General features: G+C 45.7%; 1 protein-coding gene across 9 annotated transcripts in view; it reads right to left on the reverse strand.

Moving 5' to 3' along the window:
* Positions 1–17423, reverse strand: part of MARCHF10 (membrane associated ring-CH-type finger 10) — an 83513-nt gene that overhangs the window by 52695 nt on the left and 13395 nt on the right. For 8 of the 9 annotated variants that reach the window (XM_060645776.3, XM_081791086.1, XM_060645777.3 and 5 more), the window contains one exon: positions 13025–13144. The exons of the other annotated variant lie outside the window; for it this stretch is intronic. In XM_060645776.3, coding sequence (XP_060501759.1) covers positions 13025–13144 — 120 coding nt within the window. The remainder of the gene's footprint in view (positions 1–13024; positions 13145–17423) is intronic. 9 annotated transcript variants of the gene reach the window in all.

The following is a 17423-nucleotide window of genomic DNA, read 5'->3' on the forward strand; positions in this document are numbered from 1 at the left end:
TCTTTGTTTGTTTTTTAATCTTTGTTTACAATTTCTTTTTTTAAGTTTTTATTTATTTAAGTAATCTCTCTACCCAATGTGGGGCTCAAACTCACAACCTCGAGATCAAGAGTCACATGCTCTGCTGGCTGAGCCAGCCAGATGCCCCAGTTCTCTTTGTCTTCAGAATACACTCCTCACTGAATGGATCGATCATAATTCTTTTTGTTGATCATGTACTTTGCTTCCAGCTTTTTGCTATAATAAATAGTGCTATGATGAATATTCTTCTAGATTTATGCACATCTTTAATTATCTCAAGTTTCCCAAAGTGGGAATTTATATTAGTAGATTAAAAGCATCACAAAGATTTAAAATTTTTTGTTCCCAAATTGTCCTCCAGAAATATTGGTATCAACTTACATTTGTAGATGTATGTGAGAATGCCAACTTCCACATAACTTTTCCAACTATTATCTTTTTTTGAAAAGTCATTTTGGGAGATTATAATTTTGAATTGTAACTCATATGTAATTTTAATTATTACACAGGCTCATTTATCTCAGCTATTTAGAATGTATATTCCACCTATTTCTAAAAAGGTTCTGAGATTACTTAAAAGAACTCAAAACCGTTTTTAAGAAATGGAACAAGAAAAGGCAGAAACTAATTTATGGAGAAAATACTTAGAATAGCAGCCGTCTCTGAGAGGGACAGGGACGGGAACTGGCTAGAAACGGGCATAAAGAATCTTCATGGGGTGATGAAAACTTGATGGGGGTGTGGGTTACAGGGCACATGCATTTGTCAAAACTCATTAAATATTACTCTTAAAATCTATTCTATACAATTTACTTCAGGTAATTTCTACCGCCTAAGCAAAAACTGGAAAAAAAAAATGAACCATCAAAACCACAAAAGCCATAAACAGGTATTCAATGCTAGTTAATGACGTACATGCTGAAGTATTTTGGGGGGCAGAGTACTGATCAGGTTGCAAGTCTGCAACTTGCTTTGAAATGCCTCAAAACATGGGCGCCTGGGTGGCTCAGTCGGTTAAGCATCCGACTTTGGCTCAGGTCATGATCTCACGGTTTGAGTTCCAGCCCCATGTTGGGTTCTGTGCTGACAGCTTGGAGCCTGGAGCCTGCTTCAGATTCTGTGTCTCCCGCTCTCTCTGCCTCTCCCCTGCTCGTGCTCTCTCTCCGTCTCTCAAAAATAAACGTTATTAAAAAGAATTAAAATGAAATGCGCCAAAACCCAAGGTGGATCTGTGGATGGATAGATGGACAGATAGATAGGTGATAAAGTAAATATAGCAAAATGTCAACAATTGTAGAATCTAGGTGGTAGGTATATGGATATTCACTATACAATTCTGTCAAGTTTTCTCTATGTTTTGAAGTCCTCAGAGTAAAATATTGGGGGGAAGTGGAGCAGAAATATAGATAGATATTGCCAGGCTGCCAGGATAAAGTAGGTACTTTGTGGGAACACTGCCAGTTTCTTTTTATACCTCATAATAAACGTTTCATTAGATTTAAAATGTTTCCTTCATGATACCATCTGGTAATAATGAGAGATCAATGATCAATACAGAGAAGTCAATGCAGGATAAATTTTAAAAGATATGCCTCATCTTATACTTGGTGATTTAGGATGAACATAAATTTATACTAACAGAGACCCTCCACGGAAGAGACAATACAGCCACATATGTTGGGATATGCGAATGACGAGTAAAACAAAGATTTGGTTCTTACAGAGCTTACAGTCTAGGTAGGAAGGTAGATCATTTAATCAAATAATTATTAATGTAAAATTACAAGTCCTAAATTAAAAAAAAAAAAGGAAGCATATGGAAAACCATAGAAGATAGGGCAGAAGGGTCCGAATCTAGTTGCGGGAGGGGACAGTTGGGAAAAAGCTCCCTGAGGAAGTGACCTGGGCTGACATCTGAGGCATGGTGGGAAGGCAGGGTGCGTGTTGTAAGAGAGGTGTCCTGGCAGGTAGGAAGACCCGAAGCCAGGGTGGACGGACTTGGGGCAGTACGGAGGACCAGATCCTTCAGGCCCTTGTTGGCTCCATGACGAATTCTGGTTCCCATTCTGAAAGTCACAGAAGGCCACGGAAGGGGTTTCAGCGGGCCAGGGACATGATCTGAGTTCCACTCGTCACTGTCACTCCATGTGGTACAGAAAGTGGAATTTAGGGGGAGGAGAAGTGTGAAGACTGGCCAGGAGGTGTCGGCAGTAACCCACGTAGGCAATGGAAGAAAAGTACACACAGACCGATTAAAAAGCTCTTGGGGAAGGGGTGCCTGGGTGGCTCAGTCGGTTGAGTGTCCAACTCTCCATTTCGGCTCAGGTCATGATCTCACAGTTGGTGAGATCAAGCCCTACATTGGGCTCTGTGACAACAGCGTGGAGCCTGCTTGCGATCCTCTCCCTCTCTGCCCCTCCCCTGCTCATGCTCATTCTCTCTCAAAAGAAAATAAACATTAAAGAAAAAAAGCAATTGGGGAAGTAAACGGCATAGACTTGGTGATTGAATTGAATATGAGGGTCAGGAGGAGAGAAAGTGCCAGATTTGGATGATGCCACACAAAAGGAATCATGAAGGACCAGGCTGGGGACTATGGTGTTGGGCCTGTTGAGACTTCCAAGTAGACGTATTGAGTAAACAGTTGAATATTCAGACCTGGAGATTACAAGTGAGTTTTGGGTTGGATATGCAGATCTGGAGGTCTTTGGCAGTTAACATCTTGACTTTGGCAGTTAACATCTTGATGAGGTGACCTAAGGAAAATTTATAGAGCAGGGCTTCTTGGGGGGCGGGTCGTGAACTTGGATGGGGAAAAAAACTATATCTTTATTTCCACTAACCCCCAGCTGAAAGCTAAGCGTAGCTTTCATTTCTGAACGCAGGCAACGAACCACGGTGGTATTGGCAGTTCCTGTGACTTTGTCGCCAATAGAAATCACAGATATTTTCACATTTCATTAAATTTGTTGCAGATGTCTCAAAATACCCTTTACGCCCATCACTTGTTATTTAATGTGTTAATAAAGAAGCACATACATTACTGAATCACAGATTTCTAAAAATATTTTGATGACTATTTCGATAAAAGTGGCTTCCTTTGAAATCCTTTGTATTATTATTTTATGTGTTTGAAATATTCTGAGAAGAGGATCTAAGAGAGTTCACCATAGTGCCCATGAGGTCTGTGATACAAAATTAAGATAAACCCCTTGGTATGGAGTGGGAAGAGAGCCCGAGCCTCGAGGAATCCCGGGACTCAGGGCCTGGGCAGCAGTGGAGGAACAGGAGGAGAAATCACCTCCAGAGATACGGGAGGAAACCCAGAGGAGAAGATGGCTTTGCAGGAGCTCAGGGGCACATGCTTGGGGGGGACTGAGTGAAGGGGCCAGTGGAAGCCACTGGGAGGGCAAATGTGGAGAGGACCCAAAGACCTGCCCCATTCATAGATGTGGAAGTCGTTTGACAAAGTGCCATTTCAGTGGAACGAGGGAGCATGAGAGCCAGATTGGAGTGGGTTGAGGAGTGAGTGGGAGGTGGGGAAATGGAGTCAGTCAGTGTAAATAATTCTTTTGAGAATTCTGACTGTGAAGGAGAAGAAATAAATGGAGGGACAGGATCAAGGGAGAACTTTTTTTTTTTTTTTTTTTTTTTTTTGGTGGGAGACTGTGGATCACGATTAGATGCTGATAGAAGGTTCTGGGTCAGCTGGGGGTGCAGGCAGGGTGAGGGAACTGGATGGAAAAGGGTCTGTGGGCAGCAAGGAGGTGGGATCTTGAGGAGAGGGTAGTGCACAAGAGAGGGGATGGGTGGGCAGGGCAGCAACGAGCTGGGGAAAACTCTGAGGACCACTAAGGTGTGGAATGGAAGAGAGGAGGGATTGAAGACTGGGCAAAGGGAAAGAGGATCCAAGTGAGAGAGCTGAGCAGGGCAACCGGGCAGCACTGAGGGGTTCCAGGAGATTGGTGGCTGTGACCTTTCAGTAAGACCATTTCTCAAATCTGAGTGACTTTTCTGCAGCAGTCACCAGAGGCCTGGATATGGACCCAGAGACCACGGAAGGCTGAGACTGCCAGAGAGGCGAGAAAAAAAGACAAAGGGCAGGGGAATTATTAAGAGGATTAAGCACAGAATCTAGGCTGCTTAGGAAGGGAAAGTCAATAAGGGGGTGGGGGGCAGTGGGCACAAGAGGAGAAAGGGCCAATGGACCAAAGGTTCCCAAGAGGTGGGAGAGACGTCAGAGTAAAAGTGGATGAGCAGGAGAGCTGGAAGACTGTTGTCATCAATGGATTTTGGACATGGAGACCTTTTGGTTGATGGCGTAGTCTGGGATGTGCCGTGGGCTGGGGGAGGCGGCGGCTGAGGGGAGTGGAGGGGGGCACTTAAGACGCATCAGGAACTGAGAAGCCAGGGTGTGGCCTGGTGGGTGCCAAAGTCATCCAGGATTGTGGCAGGAGATCAGGGGATGGGTGAGCAGAGACCAAGCCACTGCCAGCGTCTTCACTGAGTAAGAGAGTGGCCAGGAGACAAGAGGGATGGTGTGCCGGGGGGGGGGGGGGGTGGTGGGGGGGCGGAGAATGGTGGAGCGAAACAGCACAAGCCTTAGGGCACCCGTGTTTCCATCAAAGCCTGGGGAGCAGTGGTCTGGGAGCAGAATTTGGAGTGAGAAGGGCACCCTCCTGTGTCCTGATCCTAAGGAAAGGGTGCAGGGGGGTATGACGGGTGTCCTCCAGGGAGGGGAGCTCTGAAGAGAGGTCTGATGTACATTTCCTGTGCTGCAGGAAGACTGGGCGGCTCACCCTTTCCCAAACATGCCCATCTCTCTTTGATTTCGGCTCTTCCTTCCACCTGTGATGGGAGCCCTGCCTCAGCTCCCCACCCCCCACTCCCAGCTCCCCAAATCCTGTTGTGCCTTAAGATCCAGATGAAAATCTGCATTCCTCTAGGAAGCTTTTCCAGGTTTCCTTTTGCCTTTTTATTACCCTCATCAGATACCGTCTTGAACTGTAGGCATTAGTGTAACGTCTTATTTCGCCCACACTGTGAACGGGCGGGGGCACGGCTTTGTTATTACCGTGTGCCCACAGCATCTAACACCGCGTCTTGGACACAAAGTGGTTTGTAATTCCTTAATGAGTAAAGTGGTATAAAAGCAAAAACAAAAGAAGGTTTCAGGATGAGATGTTGTATGTTCTAACTCATGTTTCACACAGGTATGCACCTGAATAATATCTTGCAAGTGAAAACATTTTTAAGTTTGATAGCTGAGTTTTAATTGGTTTTTAACAAGGTTTGGGTTTTTGTGTTTTTTTTTTTGGTTTTAAAAATTAGGGCCATTTTTTTTAAGTAAGGAATTTTAATAAAAGGTAGTAAACCAAAATACATAGCACTGCATAAAATGGGCAAAAATCTACTTTGTTATAATCTTCTCTCATGCAATTTCGGAGCTGCTGAGTCCAATTAACACCAGGAGCCCTCTGGATCAGAGGCCACCAACTCTCGGCATCCCCAATTTCACTGAACTGGGATAACAATTGGTGTTTGTATCACCCGGCCACGTGGCAGAATTGCCCTAGTGGAAGGATTGACTCTAGGCTTGTCTTGCTTATCTGTTAAAAAAGGCAGGACAACATTCTGGAAGCAGCTGCAATTTGAACTGACAGTTGTCCCATTTTACTGCCATGGCCTATTTTTAAATTACCTAGTGGAACTCAGACAAAGCACAGAAATGAAGGAGAAGGGAAGCATTCCTGGCCTTGGCCACGATACAGTTACTGTTTGCTTGCTCCATTAATGCTGTTGGAGACCTTCAGCACCCTGGTTTGCCCACAGAAGGGCATGCACGCCAGTGTATTCCAATTAATCTATAACCTAATTATAAAAGAAATATCCAATTTAGTCTGGTGACTTATCTGGTGGAACATGAATTCCCATCTTTATAACAACATGACTTCTGTTATAAAGTACAGCAGAGTCCTGGACCAACTTTGGGCTGTTCTGAGTTTCCTCTGTCCACGGAGAGCCTTGAACCCAGCCCTTCTACGTCCTCGTGTTCTTGCCTATCTGTGACAAAAGGAACTTACCCAGAGCTTTGAAGAAGCCATCTGTCCATTCGCGGAAGGGTATGCACGGAAGAGTGCTCTCTTTCATTGGTCACTCTCTGGTGATCACCACTGTGGAGGTTTCCAAGTGGTTGATTGGAATGGATTCCTCTTCAAGCCCAAACTGGCCATTGCACACCGGCAACCTTACTAAACTACTTGCCTCTCAGTAATTGCAAGCAAGGTCAGGGAGCATTCACCACTCCACTCCAAGTAACAACATCTCCTATTTTCTCTCGTGCAGGGTGAGGATTCCTATTTTGGCTGTTTCGGCTATATGCCTATAACACGTGCATGTTCCTAAACCATTCCGGTAACTGTCAGCCGTCAGCCATTCCTTGAGTTCCTGTTACATGGTGGGCATTGGAAATATGACAACAAATGGCACCTGCTCTCGAGTGGCTTCCAGCCTAAGGGAGGAGGGAGATAGGAAGAGGAACCCCAAGGTGGACTTGAGTCCAGAGGGTGTTATGGGAATACAGAGGAAAGACAACAGCAAAGTCACCTGACCCCCAGGAGAAGCTCTAGAAACTTCACAGAAGAGGTGCCCTCAGAGTTGAGAGGCAGGCCGGCCAGGGCCTTGAGAACCTTGCTAATGTGTTTGAACTTGATCTGTGGGGATCCACTACAGAATTTTCAATAGAGGAGTGACACGATCCAGACGGATCACTCTTAGTACCGTCTGGAAGACTGGCTGGAAAGGGTGAGGTGAGGGCAAAATGTCCAAGGAAATGACTCTGACAATTTCCAGGCAAAAACAAGAAAAGAGATGGCCCGGCAGAGGGGAGTGTTGATGGACAGATTCCCGAGAAAGGAGACAAGATGATCTGGCTTTGGTGTGTGATTACTGTGAAGTGTGAGAAATAGCAGCAGAAGGAACCCAAGATAATTTCTGGAATTCTGGCTTGGGCAGAAATTAATTCAGGAAGAGGGACCATTTTGAGGGAACCAGATGACGCAGTCAGCATCTTGAGTCTGAGGTGCTTGTGGGACACGCCATGGGGAAAAGATCAACAGCTAAAATGGAAAACAAACTCAGATGAGAATTCTCACAGATCTGCACTTGTCAAACTGTGAGCTGCACATTCTCTCTCCATGACGTACATTTGGAGCTTGAGATGTCGTGTGCAGAGCCACGTTATTGCTCAGGTGCACCTTGAGGGTGCGGAATCTGAGCTACAGTCGAGAGGGTGGCTAGGAGAAACACCACACCAGGTGCTAACGGTGACTCATAGCCTCCCAGGGTGGGGCCTTCTGGCAGTTAGAACCGGTGTGTGTGTGTGTGACCTGCCTCAGCCGCACACCGGCCTGGAGCCAGAAAGAAGGGAGGCCCGACCCTCAAGGAATCTGACAACGGACAAGCAGAAGTTAGAAAAATGAGAAGGATGAGTCATGGAACGCTTATGCTATGTGCTAAGCCCTGGCTGCTTTCATGACACCGGTAAGGGTGTTGGTGGGTTGACACTGACAGATTAATGGGAGAATAACTTCCCCAAGAGCTGTTTGAAAGAGGAGAAGCTGAAGGTTTCACAGGCAGGGTAGGCTGAATAAGAAGGTAATGAAAGGAGGCATGCAAATATAGCGAGGTCACAGAAAACACAAAATGCAAATTGAGCCAGCCTTCTTGGACAGCTGCACTGTCCTCAGAGAGCTAACATTTGCAAAGAGCCACAGTATGTAAAGCATCGTATTGTGGATTATACTTTCTGGCCCATGGGCTCTTGTCTTGTTTTGTTTTTTTGAACTTGACCACAATCTGGAGCAGCGCTGTCACATAGAACTTTCCGCAATGGTGGAAATGTCCTATGTCTGCGTGGTCCAATACGGCAACCACGGGATACGTGTGGCTACTGAGCATGTGAAATGTTGGCTGGTGCGTCTAAGGAACTGAATATAAAATTTTTCTTTTGATTAATTTAAAGTTAAAGGTAACTAGCCACACATGGCTAGTGGCCACCTTATTGGACGACACATTTCTAGACTTTCGCCGGCCTCACGTATGGATGGACATTCTGACTTTTTAAGCCACTGCAGGTTACTTGAAGAGGCTTTCTTTTTAATTTTAACCTCCAAAGTTTGTGTGGATCATTATGGACAAAACAATTAAGATGTTTATGTTGGGTAGTTGCCTTCACACTTGAGAGTACCGTGCTTTCTGGGAGGTTCAGGTGATCTCACTGGTCAACATCCCACTGAGCCAGGCCTGGGGAAGAGCCAGTTGCTGCTGTTAACAGGTTTACTACCTCTTTCCAATGTAACGTTGGGTCCTTGTGACCTGGAATCTAAATATTTAGTTGCTGGTTGCTGATGGTAAAGGACAATAATCTTGTTCCTATTAGCAAAGCAAACAGTACTCTTGAAAAACCGAGAGCTGGGTGGTCTCCCCCTTCGTTGCCGGCAAAGTAAATGCAGTGACAATCTGTCCTAAGTCCTTGAGGTTTGTGCATTTGGACCAGCAAGGATAGATGAGAAATGCTCATGATGTCCCTTTTCACAGAAGGTTGCTGCCTGCAAAGTCATGGGCTTATCATTTTCATCATTTTCTTTCTTTGAAAAAAAAAAAGATTTTTTTTTTTAATGTTTATTTTTGAGAGAGACAGAGCGTGAGCGGAGGAGGGGCAGAGAGAGAGGGAGACACAGAATCCAAAGCAGGCTCCAGGCTCTGAACTGTCAGCACAGAGCCCGACACGGGGCTCGAACCCAAGAACCGTGAGACCATGGCCTGAGCCGAAGTCACACGCTCAACCGACTGAGCCACCCAGACGCCTCTCATTTTCATCATTTTCTATGGGGAAATCAGGGCTCCTGTTTCTTTTCTGTGAAGGTTTGAGAAGGCAACATATCCTGTCAATCACAGCAGGGAATGATCCAGGCGATGTGTCCTCCTCTAGGCCAGCAGCTCTCCTGGGGACACTGTTTCCTGTTCATATTGAGAGACTGCTTTGTTTTTAGTCTACTGCTCATCCAACTCCTAGTTGATGACTTTGTGGAGCTGTTACGTATTTCCCTATTTATTCTAATCTGATTCGTTAATAAGGTTGCATGTAACTTTGAGAAGGGTCTAAAATTAAGTTGCCACATAAGGTTGGCTTTTAGTAATGTGGCCTGGGATTGGGCTGAGGCAAAAGAAGGTATTCTAGAAGTCTCAGAACCCAATACCTACTGGAGCACCATTTGTAAGAACAGCCGGACACCAAGGCAATTTATAATGTAATCAAATGTTAGTATGAACGCAAGAGTCTCACTTGTTCTTGCATTGATCCCACAAGATAAGCATTAATAATAAGTACCTCCGTGATGGGAAACTGAAGTGCTTACAAGTGCTTTGTCTGAATTCACACTGTAATGAGGGACAGAGATGGCCCTTGATGATAAGTGTTCTTTCTATGCCACACCATTAACTTAAATGTATTTAGGAGGTACCACTTTAAAGAACATCTCAGCACGAGCTGGGTGGTTATTGCTTTATCTTGGATTTAGATGTAAGACAACCTCTGCCTGAGGCACTGGTCGTGGTGAGGCGCTTGTGCGGAATGGTGGGGCCACCGCGTTGGGAGATCTGCCCCCTGCCAGGCAGGTGTCTGGAAGCGATGGCTTGATACTGGATCTGTTACTTGATGATAAATGTCTCACTTATTCCAGGTTCATCAGAACTGTGACAATCTGAGATTGGGGAAAGGAAGGAACGAGTGACAGAAGTTGCAATACCAGTGTCAAAATACGGGTGGTGGTGCACTTCACCTATTGACCGTGTGGTGGAAAACTTCCCATGGATTAAGCAGTCCACTTCCCTACCACCCGCTCAGTCAGAATGAACTTCCCTTCACAGATCAGAGGCAAAGCGTTCCTTGGAGTTTTCAGCCATGGGAGTCTCTAAAAGGGAATTACTTAGGGGAATGTTTACCTAGGGAGGAGGGCTAGGTTAGGTTTACATCTGCTCATGGACACGTATCTTTCTCCTGGTCTTTTCTCATCGACCAATGATCTTTTGCAACTCTAATTGTCTGATGTGACATTCAATACACTGAGTTCTGGAAACTGGGACTAATCTGGCCTGGGTTCTCCTTTGGGAGGTGCCCATGTTCTTATACCCTCCTCTGGGACCTGATGATCCCATCCTCAGGGATCCCCTGGGATCCTCATCCTCCCTGGCACTGAGGTTTGATAAAGAGGTTTGATAAGTTCTGTATCCCCTCAGGATTCAAAATATAGCAGGGCAGGCCCAGACTATGAAGGCTTAGGAACAGCCAGATTTTCATAGAAATTTGGGTGGGGGTCCAAACCTGGGAGGAGAGCTCTCCAAACCAACCCATGATCCTGGGGATTGAAGAGTTCTGGATACGGTTTGTCTCATAAGGGATCTCTGGCTTCACTTGTACCAAGCAAAAGTGGAAGGACTGAGCAGGGGGTGGGGTCAACACTAGGAGCACACAAGTCATATGGCTGTTGAGTGATGCTTTCAGTGACATTCTCGCTCCCCCTGACCTTCCTGTGCTTTTGTATCTGGGGGGAAATTCTCCAGTATCCCCCAAAGAATATCTGTAATACAGACAGGAAAGCAGAGGTGAATTTCACTGGGGAAAATTCTGATTTTGTCACTCTTCTTGACACAGAAGATGTGACCTTGAAGGCACTTGTACAATCAAGGCCCAAACCCTTGGGATATCATTACCTGGAAAATAAATTTGAGATTACTTAAGTAATGTTGTTTTGGGGTTTCTGGCAGGTTGAGGTACAGTGGCATAGTGCAACATGAAAAATCCTGTTCTTACACTTTAGAAATTGCCAGCTTTATGCATTTTAGCACATATTTTTGTCCTTATTTCATAATTACTTTTATATGTACAACCATATCCTTTTTTAGATGTGGTCTGAGCATTTTGCCATGATGATTTAAAGAATGAATAATTTTTATAGCATAAAGAAGAAAACTACAGAAATCTGTCACCAGCCTGTCCCCTAAACAAAGTTTATGGAGAGGAGCATAAAACTTCTAGTCCTAGAATGTCCCAAATGTGTGAGTATTGCCATACAAAATGGCCACGGCTATGCATGTGAATCTTTGCATGAAAATAGAAGAACCCAGCTGCCCATTTCTTTACCAATCTAGGAAGATTGCTACATGCTACCGTTCGACTTAAATTGCCTTTTTTCTTATCAGTCCTTGAGTTTTGTTTCTAAGTGCAAAAAATGTGAGAATTTATCTTAATGCTAGAAGTGTGCTGTTCGAGCCAAACTAGATTTAATTTTTGGATTAATCTCACTCCCTAAGTTCAATCAGCAGCAGGCATTATATTTAGTCTTTGACTAACAGGGAGCGATCCAGGCGATGTGTCCTTCTCGATGCTGCCAATGTTAGAAGATAGTCTCTTTCACCTTTAGACTCTAGGTGGAATATCTCATTGTGTGATTTTACGTTCCTTAATAGGGAGTATAGATCTCACCCAGGGATACATCTACACCCATATACATCAATCGCTGATGTTTCTGAGGGATCCTTTGAACATTAAATAACTGCAGTGTGAACCTCCTAGATTAAAAAGAAATCCCAACAAGAAATCGATTGATATCAGGTGTCCAGGATCTATCTCAGGGATCCACACCGCTGACAGAAAGCGAGAGTCCATCCTCTAGAGTATATTGCAGGCATAAAATATTAAATAAGAATTCATAAAAGGCGTCTGGCTCATCTTAAATCAATTCGCCATGCTAACAAATGGGTGTTGAATGCAGCTTGTGGTGTTTGGTGCTTACATAGGATAAGTAAAATTCTTACTCGGATAAGATCTTAAACATGAAATATGATCGTATCGTTCAGTGGTTCAGAGCACCTTCCCCGGGGTTGGGCTCCCTGGAAAGGAACTCTGACTCTACCACACACTGGCTATGGAGTCTTAGGTCAATTTTCTGGTCTTTTCTGAGGCTCAGTTTCTCATCTGTGAGGGGAGGTAAATATATAGAGATTTATGAGAATTAAATAAGCTAATATGTATAAAACATTTGGCGCAGTGCTGGAACACTGCCACCACTCAGATGATGGTAATGACAGTGACTAGTATTGTCATTGTCTTATCACTATTATTTGGATCTTATCCTTTTTTATTATCATCCAGACAGAAATACTTGAGCAATTTCTAGTCATTACACGATGCAGTTATTACTACATTTTAACTGTATTTGAAAGACCAGACTAAGCAATGCAATGAGTTAGACTATAAGTCCATACACAAATAAGATATATCTTCGTATCCATATCTATGTATGGCTGTGGTTATATGGACCGATCAGATAGACACAGGTGCAGGCGTAGATGGAGAGATGATGCTGTGCTTTAGAAAGCCCAGTGCCTCAACTCTTGAAGTGGAAGAGTTGTAGCATTTCTGATTTGGATGGTATCTCAGAGACCATCGCCATGGGACCCATCAGGAAAGAAGAGCGAGGCCCAACCTGGGTGAAGGGGGGCAGTCACACAGCAGAGGAGTGGCCCAGGCGGCATCCAGGATGGGATGTCCTGCCCCTGTATCTCCCTGCTCTGAACTGTAGGATTTGTTTGTTTCTTTGTTTGCTTGTTTGCTTTATTTATGAGGGAGAGGGTGTGCATGAACATGAGCAGGGGAGGGGCAGAGAGAGAGGGAGACAGAATATCTAAAGCAGGCTCCGTGCTGACAGCAAAGAGCCCGACGTGGGGCTCAAACTCACGACCCGTGAGATCACGACCTGAGCTGAAGTCAGACGCCCAACTGACTGACCACCCTGACTTTCAGGATTCTCCAGTACCTCCTTTGGGAGTTGGCTTTTTCCTAAGTGACGTATGCATGTGCACGCACGTGTATACACACACACACACACACACACACACACACACACGGCAGCAGGAGGGTATCTCCCAGAGTTCTAAGTACCTGTTTGGAAGATGACCCAGTTGAAAACCGGGGTCTCTCCAAATTTGTCTCTTGCCCCCCAAATTGATCTTGTTTCTTCTCATTTGGGTCTCTTCTGTATTCCTGTCGTCTCAGACAAGCCTGCAGAATACAATTTTTTTTAAAAAGTATCGTTGGCTTAGGTCTGCGACAAACTTTCATGACTCTTTGCTTAATTCCTATCGTGAGGAACATGAAATACACAATGTCCAGCTTCAAGGGCTCATCGGCACATTTACCAAGTGTCAAGACGCTCAGCCAGGCATCACGACTCTCTTCCCTTTGCCCCAAAATGCCAGGTCAAAAATAGTCATCTCTGCTTTAATAAGTTACAATGACAAACACACTAAGAGGCGTTTTGACAAGTGTGTCCCCAACAATTGCTTCCTTAAGGCAGGAAGTACCTGAAAGGCAGCATTCACTTCCCCTCTGTCTTCATTCTCTTCAAAGCTCTGCTCATTCCAACGTGGCTCTCTGTCCCCCTGGATCACTCCCAGTTATGGGATCAGACCCTTCCTACCTGAGAGCTTTCGCACCTGCCCTTCCTCCACTTTGAATGCCTTTCACAGGGGTGTTCACAGCACGGCAGGCAAATCTGTGGATCTACTAAGATCCAGCTCAAGAGACATCTCTCGCCTTGCCAAGCTCTTCTTCCCCAGGCCGAATTAATTGCTCCTTTATACAAAAGCAGCTGGAATTACACAATTTTCGTTTTTACTGTTGTATTTAGTTGCTTTGTTTTGAGCCCGTGTCTCCTGCTGATCAGTGAGGACCCCTCAGGGTAAGGACCACGTCTTACCTTTTGAATCCCCTCAGCGTCTAGCACTGCATGTTAGCTCAATTGCATTATTGTTTCAGGGGGAAATATCAGTCCCTGAATGCAAAATAATAAAAACAAAATAACCAAAAAAAAAAATTCCATTTTCAAAAAACGAAATTAGGAGAAAAATCTAGTACCAAAAGATTTCTTCTCCAGTATCAGGACTGAACAAACCCCAAGAAATCATGTGCTATATGGGGGTTTCAAGTGATATTTTAAATAGTTTAAAATAGGAAAACTTCTTGGAGCATTTCTGTAGATCCAGTGCCCAGATTCACCTTTGCTCTGCTAGAGCCAAATTATCCCCTGTCATGGTAAAGAAACGCAACGTAAGGACCCAACAATACTGTTTCTAAACAGGGCCTGACATCTCCCTTTCCTGGCTGGGTTAAGAAAGGAAAGATTCCTTCCGCATTTTCCCCCTTTGTTAGAAAATGCATCTCCTTCTTTGATGTGGAAGGACATGCCAGAATTTCACACCACTGGGAAAGCCTAATATCATGCTACATGGTTACAAATAGAAAGGACCTGATATTAACAAAACATTTACCACTTGGAATTGGGAACAGCAAGTTGGTTTACATTGTGCCTCGCAACAATTGCTGGTGAGGCACTGGCTTGGGGGTTGGGGCGGGGCGGGGGGGGGGGGGGCGGGGGTGTGTGGCTCATGCACTGCTGGCCAGGTGATACATGCAGCAAGTGGAATCCTGGATTCCCAGGAGAAGGGTACCGTTCCACCCTGCCTTATTGGGGAAGGGAGAGCACTCCAAAATGGTTGCCGCTTTATTTTCCCCCCTGTCTCACTGTTAACCTTATTTTCAAAACTAGGCTATCTAGATAGCAAGCCGTTTTAATAAATCGTGGGCAGTGTTTGTTTTAATCAATAATTGAAGCAAGAAAACCCCCCAGAATACTGGACAGTAACTATAATAAATAAGTGAAACAAACACCAAGTAATAAAATAAACCAAGGTAAACCTAAAGAGAGTTAGCCAGAGAGTTCAATGACGTTCAAGTAAATATGGGCCTCTTCTTTTCCATTCCTTTTACAATGACTTCAGATTGGAGCTCGTTTGGGAGGAGTCCTGGCTGCCACTGTTGTTTCCTGGAGCGGCAGATGTCTGTGTTATCCTAACCGACTGGGATTAAAGGCGCAAGAGGCAAATGCTGATAGGCTAAAAGTGCAGGACGGTGTTAGCAAATGCACGCAGGACCAAGGCAGATTTTGTGGGATGAACAGAATTCTTGTGGGTTGAGTGTTTTTTGAAAATTCTCTCCAAGAATGCATGCAACTTAAATATTTCTTTACCAAAGGGGGAGGAGGAGTAGAATGGTTTGCAATGTAAAAAAAAAAAAATTTTTTTCTCCCTCTGGTTCCTTATGCCTCCTCTCACAGAGGAGCAAGAGAACAAACCAGCATCAGGGTAGGTCCTTCCTCATTTTTATCTTGATAAAGCCAAGCAGTCTTTCTGTGTAAATCAAGCATTACTCCTCTCGAAGTTACAGCTTTGCAGAGTTGAAGGGACACCAGGACAGAGAGGCAAGTCTAGACTTCCAGTCCTAGAAATAACAAGAACCTAGCCATAACTGCCACCTCGTCCTCCAGGGGCTGGTTTGCTTGTTACTTGCTTTTTTTTCCATCTTTTTTAAATGTTTATTTATTTTTGAGGGAGAGAGAGTGTGTGTGAGCAGGGGAGGGGCAGACAGATAGGGAGACACAGACTCCGAAGCAGGCTCCAGGCTCTGCGCTGATAGCAGAAAGCCCGATGCGGGGCTTGAACTCATAAACTGTGAGATCATGACCTGAGCTGAAGTTGGATGCTTAACCAGTGAACCCCCAGGTGCCCCTGGTTTTCTCGTTATTTGTAATGTGAATGATTTTTGTTGTTGTTGTTGTTGATGCTGGTGTTGCTTCCTCTTTGGGGGTCCTGGAGTGACAAGGGCAGAGTGTGAAACCCTAGGATGCAGGATGCAGAGGTTGAATTGATTTGTAATGATCACCAGGGGCTCCCCTTCCTCTGGAACTTTAAAAATATTCCCCTTTCAGAGTTCCACATGTCTGGAGCTAGATTGCTATAAATAAGTTTCTGTTCATGTGACAGAACTGGCTGAGGGCAGTCTTAAAATGGAAGGCTTCAGGTAACTCCTCATTTCCTCCTTGGGATGGGCGGCTTCCTCCTCCCCTCCTCCTCTGGTGTAGCAGCCCCCCGCCCCCCAGCCCATCCCTGTGACTGCAGGCACCCGTTAGTCCCCCACCCCCCACGCATCGCTGTGACTGCAGGCGCCCAGCAGCCCCCCAGCCCCCAGCCCATCCCTGTGACTGCAGGCGCCCAGCAGCCCCCCAGCCCCCAGCCCATCCCTGTGACTGCAGGCGCCCAGCAGCCCCCCAGCCCCCAGCCCATCCCTGTGACTGCAGGCGCCCAGCAGCCCCCCAGCCCCCAGCCCATCCCTGTGACTGCAGGCACCCGTTAGTCCCCCACCCCCCACGCATCGCTGTGACTGCAGGCGCCCAGCAGCCCCCCACCCCCACCATCCCTGTGACTGCAGGCACGCACAGAGCACAAGCTACCACTGTGGGGGCAGAACACAGAATGTGCACATGTGCCTGTGGGGCATGACGTGGTTTCTGTGACTCACGGTAACTCAATACGTGTAAACACGACAGACCCGCACTCTGCCACTTTCTCCAACGTGACCTTGGGCAGGCTGACTACCTCCATTGATTCTTGTTTCCCTCATCTGTACGAGGGAGATGCCCTATGCCGCCAGACTGCTGGAGAGCCTGGGGCCCCGTTGGCAGGACGCTCAGCAGAGTGAGTGGCTTATGGGGAGTGTTCAGTGAAAGACACTCATCACCGCCGTCATCGCCGTCGTTAGCATCATTAGGCTTTGTTGTTTCTGATCCCGTTTCTTGGTTTACTTCTATTTCTAAAGTCAGCCTTTGCCAAATCATGTGACTCTGATTCTGGTCAGGGAAGAAGAAAGGATCTTTCTGTCTGGGCCTGAGGTTCATCCTTGTTTTTGTGCTCTGGGACCAGAGGTCTGTCTCCTGAGCCCGCAGTTCCCCCGCCAGACAACTGAGGAAGTCCTGCTCTCAGTCAGTCAGGCTGCCTTGGAAACTGATTTTTCTTCAGTGTTACAGATTCCTTCCTTTCCTTTCCTTTCCTTTCCTTTCCTTTCCTTTCCTTTCCTTTCCTTCCTCCTTCGTTTTTCTTTTTTTCTTTTCTCTTTTCTTTCTTTCTTTCTTTCTTTCTTTCTCTTTCTTTCTTTCTTTCTTTCTTTCCTTTCCTATCTTCCTTCCTTCCTCCCTCCATCTCTCTCTCACTTTCTAAGTGTATTTATTTTAAGAGAGAGAGAGAGAGAGCACAAGCATGAGCAGGGGAGGAGCAGAGAGAGGGGAGACAGCGAATCCCAAGCAGGCTCTGTTCGCACAGCACAGCACAGCGCCGAGCCCTATGATGCAGGGCTCAAACTCATGAAGGGTGAGATCATGATCTGAGCCAAAATCAAGAGTCGATTGATCGTGTAACCTACTGAACCACTCAGGCACTCCAAGTGTTAA

This window comes from Panthera onca, chromosome E1 (assembly GCF_046562875.1).
Source record: "Panthera onca isolate mPanOnc1 chromosome E1, mPanOnc1 haplotype 2, whole genome shotgun sequence".
Taxonomy (NCBI): domain Eukaryota; kingdom Metazoa; phylum Chordata; class Mammalia; order Carnivora; family Felidae; genus Panthera; species Panthera onca.